Source organism: Bos javanicus, chromosome 1, assembly GCF_032452875.1.
Source record: "Bos javanicus breed banteng chromosome 1, ARS-OSU_banteng_1.0, whole genome shotgun sequence".
Classification (NCBI taxonomy): domain Eukaryota; kingdom Metazoa; phylum Chordata; class Mammalia; order Artiodactyla; family Bovidae; genus Bos; species Bos javanicus.
Window position 1 is genome coordinate 42,348,261 of NC_083868.1, and position 19,182 is coordinate 42,367,442.

General features: G+C 34.3%; 1 protein-coding gene across 1 annotated transcript in view; it reads left to right on the plus strand.

Annotated features, from left to right (window-relative positions):
• ARL6 (ADP ribosylation factor like GTPase 6) overlaps positions 1-19,182 on the plus strand; it is a 39,396-nt gene that overhangs the window by 15,754 nt on the left and 4,460 nt on the right. Inside the window, exons 4-7 of the mRNA XM_061438148.1 lie at positions 1,166-1,234; positions 4,700-4,794; positions 11,902-12,031; positions 15,868-15,923. Of these exons, the coding sequence (XP_061294132.1) occupies positions 1,166-1,234; positions 4,700-4,794; positions 11,902-12,031; positions 15,868-15,923 (350 nt within the window). The remainder of the gene's footprint in view (positions 1-1,165; positions 1,235-4,699; positions 4,795-11,901; positions 12,032-15,867; positions 15,924-19,182) is intronic.

The following is a 19,182-nucleotide window of genomic DNA, read 5'->3' on the forward strand; positions in this document are numbered from 1 at the left end:
TAAGAAGTTGTGGGTGAAAAATGGTATTAGATCTATCTAGTTATTCCTGCTACTCTTAGAAAAAGGAATCTTGTTTCAGAAGCCCACTGACGTTAAAATACTTGTACTACTATCTCTGGATTATTCTTCAGATAAACTCTTCTTAAAAATTTTTTTAATATAAATTTATTTATTTTAATTGGAGGCTAATTACTTTACAGTATTTTATTCGTTTTGCCATACATTGACATGAATCCACCACAGGTGTACATGTGTTCCCCATACTGAACCCCCCTCCCACCTCCCTCCTCATCCCATCCCATCCCTCTGGGTCATCCCAGTGCACCAGCCCAGAGCTTCCTGTATCATGCATCGATCATATATGATAATGCACATGTTTCAGTGCCATTCTCCCAAATCATCCCACCCTCGCCCTCTCCCACAGAGTCCAAAAGACTGTTCTATACATCTGTATCTCTTTTGCTGTCTCACATACAGGGTTATCGTTCAGTTCAGTTCAATCGCTCAGTCGTGTCCGACTCTTTGCGACCCCTTGAATTGCAGCACGCCAGGCCTCCCTGTCCATCACCAACTCCCAAAGTTCACCCAAACTCACGTCCATCGAGTCAGTGATGCCATCCAGCCATCTCATCCTCTGTCATCCCCTTCTCTTCCTGCCCCCAATCCCTCCCAGCATCAGAGTCTTTTCCAATGAGTCAACTCTTCGCATGAGGTGGCCAAAGTATTGGAGTTTCATCTTTTTAAATTCCATATATATGTGTTATACTGTATTGGTGTTTTTCTTTCTGGCTTACTTCACTCTGTATAATAGGCTCCAGTTTCATCCACCTCATTAGAACTGATTCAAATGTAATATTTTTAATGGCTGAGTAATACTCCATTGTGTATATGTACCACAGCTTTCTTATCCATTCATCTGCTGATGGACGTCTAGGTTGCTTCCTTGTTCTGACTATTATAATTTTACTAGCAAAGAAAAATATATTTTTTATATGTTACTATTATAAAATCATATTTATATTCAAAAAATGTATTCTGTGGCACTTGAAAGCTGGCCCAAGTTGAACACTGTATACTCAAGGGTGGTTTCTTTGATTGATAATAATTTAAAGTTTTAGTAGCTTATAATGTAATAATTTTTGTTGTTGTTTGTTTTGTCTTATAGTTTGTCTTTTACAGTGTTTGACATGTCAGGTCAAGGAAGATACAGAAATCTCTGGGAACACTATTATAAGTAAGTATGTTTGCAAATGTTGGTTAACTAGATGGTTATATTTTAACAACAAGTAGTGATTAAAAATCCAAATGATTATGTGGGCTAGGTTGCAATGTTTATTTTTATGTAATTTAAGTATACATCCTAAGTTTTTAAAAGATATATGATCATACTTGACATTATTTGTCAAATGGTTCAGATTCTTCATAACCTTGGGCCTTGCATGTTCTGTTGTCTCTGTTTTTAATGTCCCGTTCTACTCTACTTCTCTGCAGCTTAAGGTTGATATATTCATTCTTTAAGGACTAGCTCAAAAGTCACCTCCTCTGTGGAGATTCCATTTATTGTGGAGATGCCCAATTATTCTGGCTCCATTGTTGGCACAGTACTTCACCATTCATTTTTCTCTAATCTTATAACCATATAATCAAGGGGGTTGGATTTTTTTCTTATTCAGATTATTTCTTCAAGATCAAGTATGATTCTGGGCACACAGATCAGTATATAATTACTGAATAAATTTAGTTAAAATAGCAGCATCAACAGTTGATCCATTTGTTCAACAAGCAGTTCTAAACAAGATGTTTTGCTGCATGTGCAAATCAGGTGTTCACCAGTTACTTCAGATTAACAGCTATCAAGTTGCTAGGATCCAAATATGCTATGTTTGTGGTATTCTGCATTAAATTCTCTCAGGGAAATGTGAGGTATTTTTGTTTTTAAGGCAACTTGAGTTTTCAGTATAGGATTTTTTAAATTCCTCTTCCAATTATTTGGTAAACAACTGTTTTTAAAAATGTATTTAATACTTAAAAAAAATTTTTATTACAGAAAATGTAAAACTACATAAAAAATAGTATTTAAAGGAAATTTTTTTTTCCAATTTTAACATTCTTTTTCTTTAAAATCTTTTTGGAAGAAGTTAATGAATTCAGGAATATTTTAGATACACTGTAGGTGGAATGCTGAATATGATTACTGTTCAGAAATCTATAGTAATAGTAAATTTTCTGTAGCTATATTTTTCTGATTGTGAAAGAACAAGTACATTTTAATCTATTAGACTGAAAAAAGGTTAAAAAGATTAATTAAGTCTACTGTTGGCAAAACAAGCTACTCTTACAGATAATGTAACATCTTTTTAGGGTAATTTTTCAATATCTGTTAAAATGAAAAATGTTCATACCCTCCAGCCATAATTTTTGCTTTCAGAAAAGTACAGATGACTGGGACTGCTGGGCAAACATGTATATGAAAGAATGTGTGTTGAGAATTATTTATAATGATATTTTTGTCATATCTCAGTTATATAAAGAAAATTATTCTTAATAAAAATGTAGGCTTACTATATATTGAGAGAGAAGAAAATTCTTAGTGTAATATGTACTGCATCATCATAGCATTTGGGTACTAATGAGATTATAAAGGAAGTTTACTTTGTCGTTCATTTGATCCTGTAATGTTAATTATTGTATAGCTTTTGCATATTTCTCTTTGAAAAAGTAATAAAGCCTAAGATATAAAGAGTGCATATTGGGAAAGGAGTAAATGTTTAGAAAATATATCTTTTAAGTATGTTTCTTCTGTTTTGAAATAACATTTAACATAACTGAGAAAGGAGCCTTCTAAAGCATGCACCATGTGCTGTATAGTTTTCATTTAACATTCTCTGATAAGTCAGGAAAACATAAAAAGAATGTAACTCTCATGGCAACCTAATATTTTCTTATATTCCTTCCTATGCCAAAATTTGCTTAATTATTTCTCTGTTTTTGGACATAAAGATTGTTCTCAGTTTTGGAAGATTATAAACAATTCTTCAGTTAACATATTACTGTATAAATCTTTGTCATACTTCATGTTTCCTTAGTATAAATTTCAGAAATGAAATTATTGGCTCAAAGTGACTGAATGTTTTTAAAGCTCTTGATATATATTTCCAGTTGTATCAGTTTCTATATCCACTGGTAATGTATGTCTATAATAAAATGCATTCATCTTTTTAAATGATAGCAGACAATGGTATTAAAAAGTTGTTTTATTTTTTATATGCATGTGAGTACTAATGACATTGAACTTTAAAAATCTTGATTTATGACTGAAATAAGTGAGTCACAAAAAATATATGAATGTCTAGTAAATATATGAAAATATATTGAACTTAACAAGAAATTAATAAAATGCAAAGTAAAATAATATGGTGTTAGGATGGTAAAAAATTGAAAAGAATAAGAGCCATGCTGGCCAGGGAGTGGAAAAAGTGCTGATAGTATTATAAAATTGATATAGCATTTCTAATTTGTCAGTGTTTATCTAAAACTTTATGTATGTATTCCTAGGCATTCTGTTCCTAAAGTATCAAGAAATTTTTTAAATGTATTTGGGAGGCTGTTTATCCCAAAGTTTTTCATAGTAATGAAAATTGGAAGTATGCTATGAAGCCCAACAATAGAAGTTTGATACAATATTTAATGACATACTCATTATACTTTACAGTATAATGAAAGATGTTATTGAAAGACATCTTTCAAAAAAAACTTTATTGAAAGCTTCTTTATGCTTTAATGTTTCATATAAAAGTAGTTCAAACTACTATAAAAAAGATCAAGGAAGTGTACATATATATCAGAAAGGCAGAATAAAACAGCAAGGTTCCATTTAAATACAGATGTAGATATTCATATATGAATATTCTTGCTTGGAAAATTCCATGTACAGAGGAGCCTGGCAGGCTGCTGTCCATGGGGTTGCAAAGAGTTGGACAAGACTGAGTGCATATGCATACACACATTTACAAAGAAAATGCTAAAAATGATTTATTTGCAAATATTAATGATTGTGCCTGTGTAATAGGATTATGTTTTTACCTTTTTTAAAAACAATTTAATTTATGACCATGCTGAGTTCGTTGCTGCACATGGGCTTTCTCTAGTTGTAGTGATTGGGGCTACTTCCCAGTTTCAGTATGCAGGCTTCTCATTGTGGTGGCTTCTCATTGCAGAGCATGGGCTCTAGGTTTCAGAAGTTGAGTCGCTTTGGCTCAGTAGTTGTGATTCACAGGCTCTAGAGTGTGGGTTCGGTAATTGTAGCACATGGGCTTAGTTACTCTGCATAATGTGGGATCTTCCTGGATCTGGGCATCGAACCCGTGTCCCTTGCATTGGCAGGTGGATTCTTAACCACCAGAAAAGCCCAACTTGTTATTTTTTTAAATTATGAAATGAGTCATTAAATTTACCATGTTATGACCAAATGAATAAAAATTACTTTGCACAAAATGTGACTTATTTGGTTAATATATTAACCAAAATATAGCAGTATTAATTCCTCATATAAACTAATAAGGAACAGCACCAACGCCTGTAATGATAAATCATCATAGGACATGAAGACATAATAAATGGTTTAAGATATGCAAATGAATAGTTAACATAGAAAAATGTTTGTTTATCATTAATTTTTCTCATTCTTTGTATTACACAGAGAAGGACAAGCCATTATTTTTGTCATTGATAGTAGTGATAAATTGAGAATGGTTGTGGCCAAAGAAGAACTTCGTACTCTTCTGAATCATCCAGGTACATGTCTGTGTCTTTCAGTCTGTAATGTCTGTGCTTTCGGGTCATCTATGATGTTTTGTTCTTTGATGTCAACAAAACATGTTGTTTACACTGTATCAGTTCAGTTCAGTCACTCAGTCATGTCTGACTCCTTGAAACCCCATGAACCGCAGCACGCCAGGCCTCCCTGTCCATCAATAACTCCCAGAGTTCACTCAAACTCACGTCAATCAAGTCAGTGATGCCATCCAGCCATCTCATCCTCTGTCGTCCCCTTCTCCTCTTGCCCCCAATCCCTCCCAGCATCAGAGTCTTTTCCAGTGAGTCAACTTTTCGCATGAGGTGGCCAAAGTACTAGAGTTTCAGCTTTAGCAAAATTCCTTCCAAAGAACACCCAGGACTGTTCTCCTTCAGAATGGACTGGTTGGATCTCATTGCAGTCCAAGGGACTCTCAAGAGTCTTCTCCAACACCACAGTTCAAAAGCATCAATTCTTCGGCACTCAGCTTTCCTCACAGTCCAACTCTCACATCCATACATGACTACTGGAAAAACCATAGCCTTGACTAGATGGACCTTTGTTGACAAAGTAATGTCTTTGAATATGCCATCTAGGTTGGTCATAACTTTCCTTCCAAGGAGGAAGGGTCTTTTAATTTCATGGCTGCAGTCACCACATCTGCAGTGATTTTGGAGCCCCAAAAAATAAAAGTCTGACACCGCCTCCACTGTTTCCCCATCTATTTCCCATGAAGTGATGGAACCAGATGCCATGATATTAGTTTTCTGAATGTTGAGCTTTAAGCCAAGTTTTTCACTCTCCTCTTTCACTTTCATCAGGAGGCTTTGTAGTTCCTCATCACTTTCTGCCATAAGGGTGGTGTCATCTAGATATCTGAGGTTATTGATATTTCTCCCGGCAATCTTGATTCCAGCTTGTGTTTCTTCCAGCCCAGCGTTTCTCATGATGTAATCTGCATATAAGTTAAATAAGCTGGGTGACGGTATACAGCGTTGATGTACTACTTTTCCTATTTGGAACCAGTCTGTTGTTCCATGTCCAGTTCTAAGTGTTGCTTCCTGACCTGCATATAGGTTTCTCAAGGGGCAGGTCAGGTGGTTTGGTATTCCCATCTCTTTCAGAATTTTCCACAGTTTATTGTGATCCACACAATCAAAGGCTTTGGCATAGTCAGTAAAGCAGAAATAGATGTTTTTCTGGAACTCTTTTGCTTTTTCCATGATCCAGCGGATGTTGGCAATTTGATCTCTGGTTCCTCTGCCTTTTCTAAAACCAGCTTGAACATCTGGAAGTTCACCGTTCACGTATTGCTGAAGCCTGGCTTGGAAAATTTTGAGCATTACTTTACTAGTGTGTGAGATGAGTGCAATTGTGTGGTAGTTTGAGCATTCTTTGGGATTGGAATGAAAACTGACCTTTTCCTGGAATGAAAACTGGAATGAAAACAGTCCTGTGGGCACTGCTGAGTTTTCCATTTGCTGGCATATTGAGTGCAGCACTTTCACAGCATCATCTTTCAGGATTTGAAATAGCTCAACTGGAATTCCATCACCTCCACTATCTTTGTTCGTAGTGATGCTTTCTAAGGCCCATTTGACTTCACATTCCAGGATGTCTGGCTCTAGGTGAGTGATCACTCCATCGTGATTATCTTAGTCATGAAGATCTTTTTTGTACAGTTCTTCTGTGTATTCTTGCCACCTCTTCTTAATATCTTCTGCTTCTGTTAGGTCCATACCATTTCTGTCCTTATTGAGCCCATCGTATACAGTTCTGTAATTTTAACAAATGCATATATTTATGTAACTGTTCCTGTCTATACACTCCCAGACAAGAAACAGAACATTTTCATCACCCTCTAAGTTCTTTCATGCCCCTTTCCAATCAGCACCCCTACAAGGGGCAAGAAGACCTACTAATCTGATTTCAGTCTCCAAAATTTTGCCTTTTTTACCATTTCATATTAATGGTGGGAAAAGGTACATACATTTTTGTGCCTAGGTTTTTATATTCATTGTAATGTTTTGGGGAATTGCCCATGTTGATGTATGTATCACTTGTGTACCCCTTTATTTGCTTTGTAATATTTTATTATATTACTGTAACAGTTTGTTTATCCAGTGTTTAGTAATTGATACCTGAACTGTTCCTAGTTTAGGGCAATTATGAATAAAGTTGGTGTGAACATTTTTTGAAATATAATTGACATATAATTTTACATCAGTTTCAGGTATTCAACATAGTGATTTGATATTTGTATATACAATTAGCCTTTGAACAACTGGGATTTGAACTGCACAGGTCTACTTGTGTGTGGTTTTTTTCAAATAATGCCACAGTAGTACTATATGATCCAAAGTTGACTGAATCCACAAATGTGAAACTGCAGATACAGGGGGCCAGCCATGAAGTTATTCACAGATTTTTGAATGTGCAGAGGTCAGAACTCCACCCCCACATTTTGCAAAGGTCAACTGTACTGTGAAATGATCACCACAAGTCTAGTTAACATCCATCAGGACACATAGTTAGAAAATTTTTTTTTCATGTGATGAGAACTTTTAAGATATATTCTTAGCAACCTTCAAATACCCAATACAGTATTACTAACTGTAGTCACCATGGTGTACATTACATCTCATAAATTATTTCATGACTGAAAGTTTGAACTTTTTGACCCCTTTCATCCATTTCAAGCTCTCTCCACTCCAGCAGCAACCAGTTTCTTCTCTGCATCCATTATTTTGTTTTCTGTAGATATTGTTTGTCTTCTTTAGCTTTCACATGTGAGATCATATGGTATTTGTCTTTTTCTGACTTATTTCACTTAGCATAATGGATTTCATTTTGTCATTTTCTCTCTTGTAATAGCCTCTTCTGATTTTGTGGGAGGGCTGTAGAGACCTCAAAAAATGACTTGAAGAGCAGTTACTCCTCCTCTTTATTTTTTTTATGTTTTGGATTTGTTAAGAATTGGTATTATTTCTTAAGCATTAAATAAAATCTAATGAGGCCATCTGGTTCAGGATTTTGTGTGTATGTTGGAAGCATGAACTATAAATTCAATTTCTTTAAATGAGGTAGGGCTATTAAAGTTCTGTATTTCTTCTTGGGTCACTTCTAGTAATATATAACCAAATCTGTTAATTTGTTAATTTATATAAGTTGTGGAATTTATTGGCATAAAATTGTATCATCCTCTTATTATCCTTTTAATGTCTTTAAGACCCATATGATATACATATCTTCTTTCATTTCTAATATTGGTAATTTATGTTTCCTCCCTTTTTTATTGCTCCATCTTTTAGAGAGTTTATACGGTTTTACTAATTTTCCAAGAAAAACTTTTAACTTTGTCAGTTTCCTCTGCAGATGTATCTTTTTCAGATTTCATTAATTTCTGCTCTCTTTTAACAAATTTTTGTTTTTATTTTGAACTTCCTGTATTTAAATTGAATTTCATTTTCTCTTTATCTTTTTCAGATCGAAGTAGAAATTGTTGACTTTATATATTTATTTTCTTATAAAGCATTTTATATCTAGCTTTTATAATAAAAGCATTTAAAGCAATACATATTTTCTGAGGATTTAACTATCTCACAAATTCTGATATATTTCTTTATTATTTGGCTCAAAGTATTTTCTAACTTACCTTTAAGTTCTTCTTTGATGGTTGGATTATTTAGTAGTGTATTATTATTTAATTTCCCAAATATTTGGAATTTTTTAGGTGTCTTTTTGTTATTGATTTCTAATTTAATTCTGTTTGATCAAATAACCTATTTCAAAGATTTTCATTCTTAGATCAGATCAGTCACTCACATATGGTTGAACATGGTGAATGTTCCATCTGCAATTCCATAGAATGTGTATCTTGCTGTACTTGGGTGAAGAATTCTGTAAATATCAGTTGATAGTGTTATACACATCTTCCATATCCTTTTGTTGTGGTAGAGTTGATGTACAGTATCATATAAGTTTCACATGTACAACATGATGATCCACAGTTTTTTAAGTTGTGTTCCATTTATACTAAATATGAAATATTGCCTGTATTATACAACATATTCTTGTAGCTTATTTGTTTTATACATAGTAGTTTGTTTCTCTTAATCCTCTACCCCTAACTTCTCTTCCACCCTTCCCTCTCCCCAGTGGTAACCACTAGTTTGCTACCTATATCTGTGAGTCTGTTTCCTTTTTTAACATTCAGAAGGTGTTGTATTTTTTTAGGTTTTACATATAAGTGATGTCATACAATATTTGTCTTTCTCTTATTTCATCTAGCATACCACCCTCCAAGTCCATCTATGTTGTTACAAATGGTAATATTTAATTCTTTTTTATGGATGATTTATGGATGATTAGTATACCATTGTATGTATGTACCACATCTTTATCCATTCATCTGCTAAGTACACTTAAGTTGCTTTTATTTATTTTTTTTTAGGTTGCTTTTATATCTTAGCAATTTTAAATAATGCTGCTGTGAACATTAGGGTACTTGTATCATTTCAAATTATTATTTTTTTATTTTATAAATACCTAACAGTAAAAGTGCTGACTCATATAACTACCATGAGTTATATTTTTAGTTTTCTGCTGCTGCTGCTAAGTTGCTTCAGTCATGTCCAACTCTGTGCGACCCCATAGACGGCAGCCCACCAGGCTCCCCCGTCCCTGGGATTCTCCAGGCAAGAACACCGGAGTGGGTTGCCATTTCTTTCTCCAATGCATGAAAGTGAAAAGTGAAAGTGAAGTCACTCAGTCGTGTCTAACTATTAGCGACTTCATGGACTGCAGCCTTCCAGGCTCCTCCGTCCATGGGATTTTCCAGGCAAGAGTACTGGAGTAGGGTGCCATTGCCTTCTCCAGAAACTTCAATTCTGTTTTCCATAGTAGCTGCCCCAGTTTCCATTTGACCTAACAGTGTACAAGAGTTCAATTTTCTGTGCATCCACACCAGTATTTATTGTGTTCTTTTTGACCATAGCCATTCTGACAGACAGATGTAAGGTGATATTTCTTGGTAATTTTAATTTGCATTTTTAGTAAATATCTATTAAATTGATCTAACTGTGTGGATCACAATAAACTGTGGAAAATTCTGAAAGAGATGGGAATACCAAACCACCTGACCTCCCTCTTGAGAAACCTATATGCAGGTCAGGAAGTAACACTTAGAACTGGACATGGAACAACAGACTGGTTCCAAATAGGAAAAGGAGTACGTCAAGGCTGTATATTGTCACTCTGCTTATTTAACTTATATGCAGAGTACATCATGAGAAACGCTGGGCTGGAAGAAGCACAAGCTGGAATCAAGATTGCCGGGAGAAGTGTCAATAACCTCAGATATCCAGATGACACCACCCTTATAGCAGAAAGTCAAAAGGAGCTAAAAAGCCTCCTGATGAAAGTGAAAGAGGAGAGTGAAAAACTTGGCTTAAAGCTCAACATTCAGAAAACTAAGATCATGGCATCTGGTCCCATCACTTCATGGGAAATAGATGGGGAAACAGTGGAAACAGTGTCAGACTTTATTTTTTGGGCTCCAAAATCACTGCAGATGTGGTGACTGCAGCCATGAAATTAAAAGACGCTTACTCCTTGGAAGGAAAGTTATGACCAACCTAGATAGCATATTCAAAAGCAGAGACATTACTTTGCCAACAAAGGTCCGTTAGTCAAGGCTACGGTTTTTCCAGTGGTCATGTGTGGATGTGAGATTTGGACTGTGAAGATAGCTGAGTGCCAAAGAATTGATGCTTTTGAACTGTGGTGTTGGAGAAGACTCTTGAGAGTCCCTTGGACTGTAAGAAAGTCCAACCAGTCCATTCTAAAGGAGATCAGTCCTGGGTGTTCATTGGAAGGACTGATGCTGAAGCGGAAACTCCAGTACTCTGGCCACCTCATGAGAAGAGTTGACTCATTGGAAAAGACCCTGATGCTGGGAGGGATTGAGGGCAGGAGGAGAAGGGGACGACAGAGGATGAGATGGCTGGATGGCATCACCGACTCAATGGATATGAGTTTTGGTAAACTCCAGGAGTTGGTGATGGACAGGGAGGTCTGGCGTGCTGTTCATGGGGTCGCAAAGAGTCAGACACTACTGAGCTACTGAACTGAATGTGTCTTTTAAGGCTACTGTTTCCTTATTGACTTTTTATGTGAATGATCTGTCCATTGATGGAAGGGGGAAGTTAAAGACCCCTTACTATTATTGTGTTGCTGTCAATTTCTACATCTGTTAATATTTGCCTTATATATTTAACCTCGCCTATGTTGGGTACATACATATTTACAACTGTCTTTTTCTGCTTGAATTGATCCCATGAACACTGTCCTTTAATGTCCTTCTTTGCCTCTTTTTATAGTTTTGTTTTAAAGTCTCTTTTGTCTGATATATACATTGCTGCCCCACCATTTTTTTCATTCCATTTGCATGAAATATCTTTTTCTATCCTCTCACTTTCGGTTTGTTACTTTGTATTTGAAGTGAATCTCTTATAGGCAAACTATGTATCCGTCTTTTTAAAAAAATCCATTCAGCCACCCTATGTCTTTTGACTAGTCCATTTACATTCTTATCCTCCTTCTATAATACTTCTGTTTGAAGTTTTCTTCCTTTGTGTTGACAGTAAAAATGAAACAAAATGTTTGACTCTTTGCTAGATGCTGTTCAGTAACTGTTTAATGAGCCCGCCACTCCCACCCTCATCCATCTTTGGTTTACAGTTCCAACAAGAGGGCAGATAATCTTACTTCCCTTGTAGCTCAGCTGGTAAATACTCCACGTGCAATGAGGGAAACCTGGGCTCAATCCCTGGGTTGGGAAGATACCCTGGAGAAGGGAAGGGCTATCTACTCCAGTATTCTGGCCTGTGGAATTCCACGGACTGCACAGATAACCTTAGGAAGAAGTGTATTTTAAATTCTATTATCACTTAAATATATGCTTGACAGTATATGCCTTTAAATGTTTATGTATGTGTGATATGGGAAGAAGTGATTAGAAGACAATTTTAGTGGATTTCAGTTTTAAGGATTTTGGAGAAGATAAAAAGCTAGAAGTGTGATGATAGTCTTATTTTCTCTTTTAGATATTAAGCACCGTCGAATACCAATCTTATTCTTTGCAAACAAAATGGATCTTAGAGATGCATTGACATCTGTAAAAGTATCTCAGTTGCTGTGTTTAGAGGACATCAAAGATAAACCATGGCATATTTGGTAAAGTCTTTTATTTACATTTCATTTTATCATTCTGAAAAAATCTCCAACTTCAGGGTTTTTTTTTACAAGCTCACTATATAAGTGACTTAACATGGTAGGATGAAAGGTAAAGATTTTATGTTTTATAAAATTGTAGTGTTGCAGGTATTCAGTAATATATTATTGTTAAAACCTTTTCAAATCTTTTCAGGGATAGAAAAACTAAAACAACTCTTTAAAAGAATTAACCAATCTGCTTACTTACCCAGCTTCAACCACACTAATTTCTTTCTGCACATTGAATCAACCAACCACAGTTGCGTCTCAAGGCATTTGCACTTTCCCTTTGTCTGAATCATTCTTTAAAACAATTTTCCTGCTTACTATTGTACTTTCTTTAAGAAAGAGACCTCTCTTGATAATTCTCTGAAATATCACTATACATTACCCCCATCTCTTGTGTTTTTTTTCCTTACTTTGCTTTATTTGTCTATTGCCATATGACCTCTTCTTTTTTTTCTTTTCTCTTGTATAGTCTGTCTTCCTAAACTAGACCATTAGTACCATGAGACCTGGGATTTCATCGATTTTTTTCACTCTAACTCCCAGAATAGTAACAGTGCCTGTTTAGTAGGTACCTACTCATAGGTACTTAGGAGATATACACAATAAATACATGTTGATATGAATAAACAGAATATAAAAATCTCTTATTTAGACATACTGTAAAACTGAACTCTTAAATAATTAGAGTCTGATATTATTATACATTTTTTTTGGAAAGCAGTTTCTTACTAATATCTTTAATTCCAGTATGTTTTTCCGCCAAAATATTCTGATGAGGATAACCAGAAGTTACATATTAGATAGTATTTTAATGCCTACTGCTACCTTATGTTACCCTATGAGGGTTTCCCTCATAGCTCAGTTGGTAAAGAATCTGCCTGCAGTGCAGAAGACCCGGGTTCAAGTCCTGGGTCGGAAAGATCCCCTGGAGAAGGAAATGGCAACCCACTCCAGTATTCTTGCCTGGAGAATCCCATGGGCAGAGGAGCCTGGCAGGCTACAGTCCATGGGGTCACAAGAGTTGGACATGACTTAGTGACTACACCACCACCTTATGTTACATTAAGCTTCCCTCTGTTCACCCCTGCCCCCACCTCTCCCTGGCCCCCAACTTCTCTATAGAGAAAGGCTGAACACAGAGGCAAAGAAATCTAGGAAAGAAGGAAGTGATAGAACTCAGAGGAAAACTTTAAGAGCTAACCATGGTGCTGAAAGAGTAATACTATAGCACTTGAGAAATCCTTTGAAATTTTTCAGTACCTAAGGCCACATATCATGAGTAAAACCCTCCTTACTTTGGAAATCAGAGGAAAAGTCAGTGTTTACTAAATTATTCTTGAGTTGGAATTTGAGGTTCTGTGGTATTTTGTTGGTAAAGAAAGGAGGGAGTTGGTGTAGAGAACTATCTTAAGGTAGAACCTTTCTAGTTTTGTAAATCATGCTTAAAATGATAATATCTAAAGTAGAATAATTTAATTTTTGCCCTAAGTGTGCTGACTACATTAATGGAAAGTACAACATTCAAAATACGGGTCAATTTTAATTAGTAAAAGATATAGTTTTCCTATTAATTTTGAAGTAGAAATTAATTTTGCAAATGGAAAATGTCTTTCTCCTTAATAATTAGCTATTGAATTCTATTAGGTTTATTTATTTGTGACACCTTAACTTATTTTAGTAAGAGAAAAAAATATCTGATGTTATAAGGATATGGACAGAGCATATTGCCAGTTTCTTCATTTTCTGTACATCTTGTAGAAGAATGTTAAGTTTTTCTTTTAAGTTTGTCTAAAATTTTGACTTCTTAATTCAAACTGGACATCTAAGTTCCAATTAGTGTTTCACTTGTTAAGGTTTTTATTTGAACTAAAAATAAATTTCTCCTTTAATTTTGAAGAAAAAAAGTAATGCTGAGTGGTGCAGAGATAAAATATTGCATCTCTCTTGCCTTAGGTACAAATAAATTTGGGTAGTAAAGGAGAGATTATAGAGAAGTATAGTCTGGACTTTTTTTTTTGGTTAATTTTTGACCATTTTACTAAACATATAATCAACTCTGATTTTCAAGTCTGATTCTGTTTTAATTCTTCCCATGTGTTCTTTGACTAAGTCCCTAGAGTGATATATGTTTGCTTTTGCATTTTTACTATCTTGAGAGGGAGACAGATAATAAAAACATCAGTTGGGAGGGTGAAAAAAAAAGTAGAATAGTAAGAGAAAGAATAATGAATGTGGTCTCCCTCTGAGATATAATTGAAGTCAAGAAGCAATTCACACAAAGGTTTGGAGGAATAACTTTTCCAGATAGAGAGGCCAGTAAGTGAAAAGGCTCTTGGATGAGAATGTGCCTGATGTTGTCTGGAAACAGCAAGAAGTCCTTGCTGGCTGGAACAGAGAGGTAGGGGGAAATTGTAGATGAGGCCCCTGAGAAATAACGAGGGGCTATGTCACATAGTGCCTTGCAGAAAATGGTGAAGACTCTGGCTTTTATTCCAGTTATGAGTCTTATAATTTATTTGAAAGGAAAGGTAGAATTTAAATATTTGGGAATTATTAGGAAAAGTGCAAGATATAAGGGTTTCTTCATGGCACTGTTCTCTTATGTGGTACTAGAAGTTTGTGATAAAAGTCAATATGTTGATCATTCTTGATATAAGTATTTCAGTTAGTGATGTTTTGCTGTTAATAAAGGTAATCCATAGTTTGCTTTGAATAATTGCCTATCTCATGATATTTGTTTCTGCCTTTCTATTTTAAAATAATTCTATAAGTCATGTTCTTGGTCCAATAAATAATTCCTTGAAAGTAATTTCTCTTTTTATTAGAATCAAATTAATTGTTTTAAGATAATTTAGTACATTTTAAAATCATGCTTCAGCATACTAAAAGCAATCTTAATCATACAGAAAATCTAATTATGTATACTAATTGTTATTAGATAATTATATCAGTAACATGAGAAACTGTCAGAGTCTTAGAAAAAGATTATTTCATACTCAAAAAATCCTCTACATTTTATTGTTTTAGTTTATATAATTTAATTTTTATTATTTATAAAATAATGTCACAAGGATTTAGGCTTACTTACTTTCAAGAATGGAACAACAATGAAAAGACTCTGTATTCAATGTTTTATATGCATATCTCAAATATTTAATTCTTATAATAATCACATGAGGCCAGTGGTTATATTCCCCCATTTTACAGAAGCAAAAACTGAAGGCCAAAGAGTTAAACAACCTATCGAGGTTTGTAAAACCAAGAAATATAAAACTATGATTGACTTCTACTGGGATTTTTTTATTTTACCAGTTTACCAGAGTTACAGTTACAGATTTATGCCTTTTAGATATCAATTTTCATTTCAAATAAAGTCACTCCATCCTATGGCTAAATTACAACCCAAGTAAAGCATTTCTAATAAATAAATGCTATTGAATCATTGGGGCTGGTAGGGGAAAGTAGGATGGTGTGCTCTATAATCCCACTACTGAGAGAATAACTCAAAGTATATGTTTTGTTAATGCCAGTCCAAGTAATAGTCCTAAAATAGTAAGATTTTAATGATATATTTTTACAAATGTCTATGTAAATTAATAAATAGTTTTCTCATGTCTTGATCCTAAGCACTCAGACTTTTATATCCTATGTATATTCAGTTTCAGTACTTAACCAGTTTTGCTCAGATATGTTATTAAATATATTAATTTGCCATATGGCAAAATTGTAATTATTTATTCTTACAGTTTTTTGATGAAATGTGTATTTTTCTGTTGGTTTTATTTCAGTGCTAGTGATGCCATAAAAGGAGAAGGATTGCAAGAAGGTGTAGACTGGCTTCAAGGTACATCATAAAAAACTGCATCTTCAGCCTTTATTTTCTTTCCGGTCACATTTTCTGTCCTTTTTTACATTTTATTTTTATTATATCACTGCCTTTTTCCCTCTTGTTTCCATCTATTTCTGCTATCAGAAAATACAATACAGTAAGTATCCAATACCTTGCTCCATTTACTTCAATTACATTTTTATAAAGGATTTATTTAAATAAAAACTACTTATATCAATATACATGACAACTCTAGAATATAATTTTAATTTATAGCAATAAGTTTCTGTCAGATCTAGTAATAGAAGCACATTTGAATTTTGGGGTAAATTTTAGACCTGCTGTCAATAAAAATCTTTGTGGCATGTGTCTTTCAAGAGTCATGCTGTACTCCACATATAGCTCCATTTATACATGGCATGTTTCTACAAATTTTAGTACTCATATTTAGTACTTTACATACTGGTATTCTATTAGTGTTTCTATATATCACAGTTCTATATGTTATTCATCAAAATAGCTATCACGGTACAAGCTTACTATACCAGGGATTAAATTAAGATCTATCATTTTCCCTAAGGTTACATTGTCCACAAGACACAGGAAAGGCTTGAAGCACAGTGACCCACACAGAGAAATAAAACGTGAATGTGCATGAAACCAAGTTCTATAAGTCCTTCTTCTTATAGGACCCTGAAGGTCAGGCAAAAAAATTTCCATTTTTGAGCAGGACAGTGGATGAGTTCTTTTAGGAACCTCCCTGCCCTGAATAAGGGTGAATAATGAGATTAACTTGTTAATCCATGAGCTGTGGTCTTGTGGCTATAAATTTAATTTCTTCTACACATTCTTTTTATTCGAGCTATATGTGATTTTTTTTTTCTCTACTGTATGTCATGGTGGATCTTAAGAGTAGCCTACTTACATACATAGAGACATAATATTTCTTTAGTTCAAAGTACTATAAATGTATATCTAATAAATATTTGTGTTATTAGTAAAATGTGTTCTAGTTAACTGCACAGACTGCTGTATTTTGGTTTCCCTCTTTTGTGTTTATATAGTCATCATGCCATTTACCATTACACTGCAAAGAACCTTCTAGTTACGTTTTACAATTAAATGAAACTTAACTGAGAACCTCTAAAAGTTCTCAGAATCACTAGTGGGATTTTTCTTTGAACACAACAATTTAGTTTTTCAGACTGTGTAAAGAAGTGATCAAAGTGACCATTTTATGGGACTGATTCCACATAAAACAAATAGATTACAAAGGAACATTCTAAAGAAGACACTAGAAACATATTGTCAACCTTTATTTCTTATTTTAAGTACTTATTATTGCTCACAGCAGAGATATAGTGTGAATGGAAACCCATAATAAAAAATACAAAGCACAGTACTTAATTGAAAATAAGTGATGGTCATCTGGATTTTAAATTGTACATCTTTTTATTTTGTCTGTAACAATAAGGCCACTAGGTGTCAGGAGTGATCCAACATCACAACGCCACTTGCCAACTCTAATTTTTGTCATTGACTTTTCTGATCCATTATCTTTGTATCTTAACTCCCAAATCTCTATAAGAAGGATACATTATTGAAAAAAAAAGTTGTGCCCTTGTGTCGCCATATTATTTTATGTAAACTTTACAATTCTCTGCAAGGTAAGTAGTAGTATCCCCATTTTATGTGGGCAGCATGATGTAGAAGTAAAAAACACTTGGACTTCTGAGTCTGTCAGATATATTCCCACTACTTGTTAATTATTAACTAATGTCTTTATATTATACAGATAATTTTCCTCATCTTTAAAATTAAAAAATAAAATATCTAAAATTGCCATACAGATTAAATGAAATGCTCTCTACTAAAGTGCCTAGCTTAAGAAAGCACTCAAAAAATGTTCAGTTTACCTATCCTTTTATGTAACTTCTCTGTTTAACAGAAGAGGAAACTTAGTATGCAGATTTAAAACTATATCAGTTTGGTTTTGAGTAGGAGATCCTTTGTTCATAATTTCTATGTTATAGTAAATAGTTTATATTTTTGATGCTCCTGTCTTTGGATTTGAAAACAGGTGAAAACCCACCTTGCAAAATAAGTAGCAGTAAATTTAGGAGGCTAGTCTGTGCCTCTTCTTGCTAACTTACTATCAAGAAGTTTTTCTGTAAATCTTTGAAAGATGTTCTGAACTTAAATCTCTTCATTTTCCTTGCAAAATTCTGAAATTTCCGAACATCATAAACAGGAAGGCCCTGGTTCATTTTGGATCAATTTAACTTTATTATTTTAAATTTAAGGTTGAAAAACTGAGGATAAAGTATTAAATGACACATTTTGTGCCCTGATTCTATTCTCTTTTGGAGGGATTGTCAATTACGGCCCAAAGACAAGAATCCATAAGTAAACTATTAAGTATTTTTTAAAACCACCAGAGAATATATAGAAACTATCACAGAAGTGTAAGTTGTTTTCTAGCTCCGAAACTTAAATATTTATGAGAAAACAAAACATCGTCCCACATGACTCATGAAACTTATTCACTGAGTCACTTTATCTTATGGGAAAAGTTTATAATGCTTCCAGTTTTTATATAAGAATTTTATAAACTAGGAACATTCCATTGAAAAGCCAAGGATTGGACACACACTTAGTTTCATCCCCTCTTCAAATCTCACTAAGAGTGAAGAGACTGAGGACAAAAAGAATAGGAGTGACAAAAATGGTAACCAGATTTTGAAGCCAAATATGTGATGAATGTTGAATAACTTAACAGACTTGAAAGAGTGAAATTCTAAGCTAGCACTGGAAAAAGCTGGAAACCATCCTAATTTACATTGCAGATCTCTTCAAAGGCTCAGGAATTGATGGAAATTAGAAACAAAGACGAGGTGAGACCACAAGGAAATGCACAGATATACATCCGTGCCCGAGAAGAAGATTGAAGGTTCATTCTTTGCAGAGAGTCGCATAGTATCTCTGGAGTGGAGAGCACTGAGCACAACTGTGTGTTGGAATGCTAAACTGAAAATGAGGAGTAAATGAAAGTTTCATATTGAAGATTATAACCATGTTCTGCTTTCTCCTGATTCTCCTAGAAGACACTGGCAATAGGTAGAAGATAGAAAGCCAGCTTTGAGGAGTCAGACCAGCTAAGAGAAAAGATCTAAAGGTGTTAAACATTAGAAATTCTCAAGGAAATGGCCTAGCTATACACTAGGATGAAGATTACTTTTGACAAGCCTCACACATGTAACGAAATTCCAGTCAA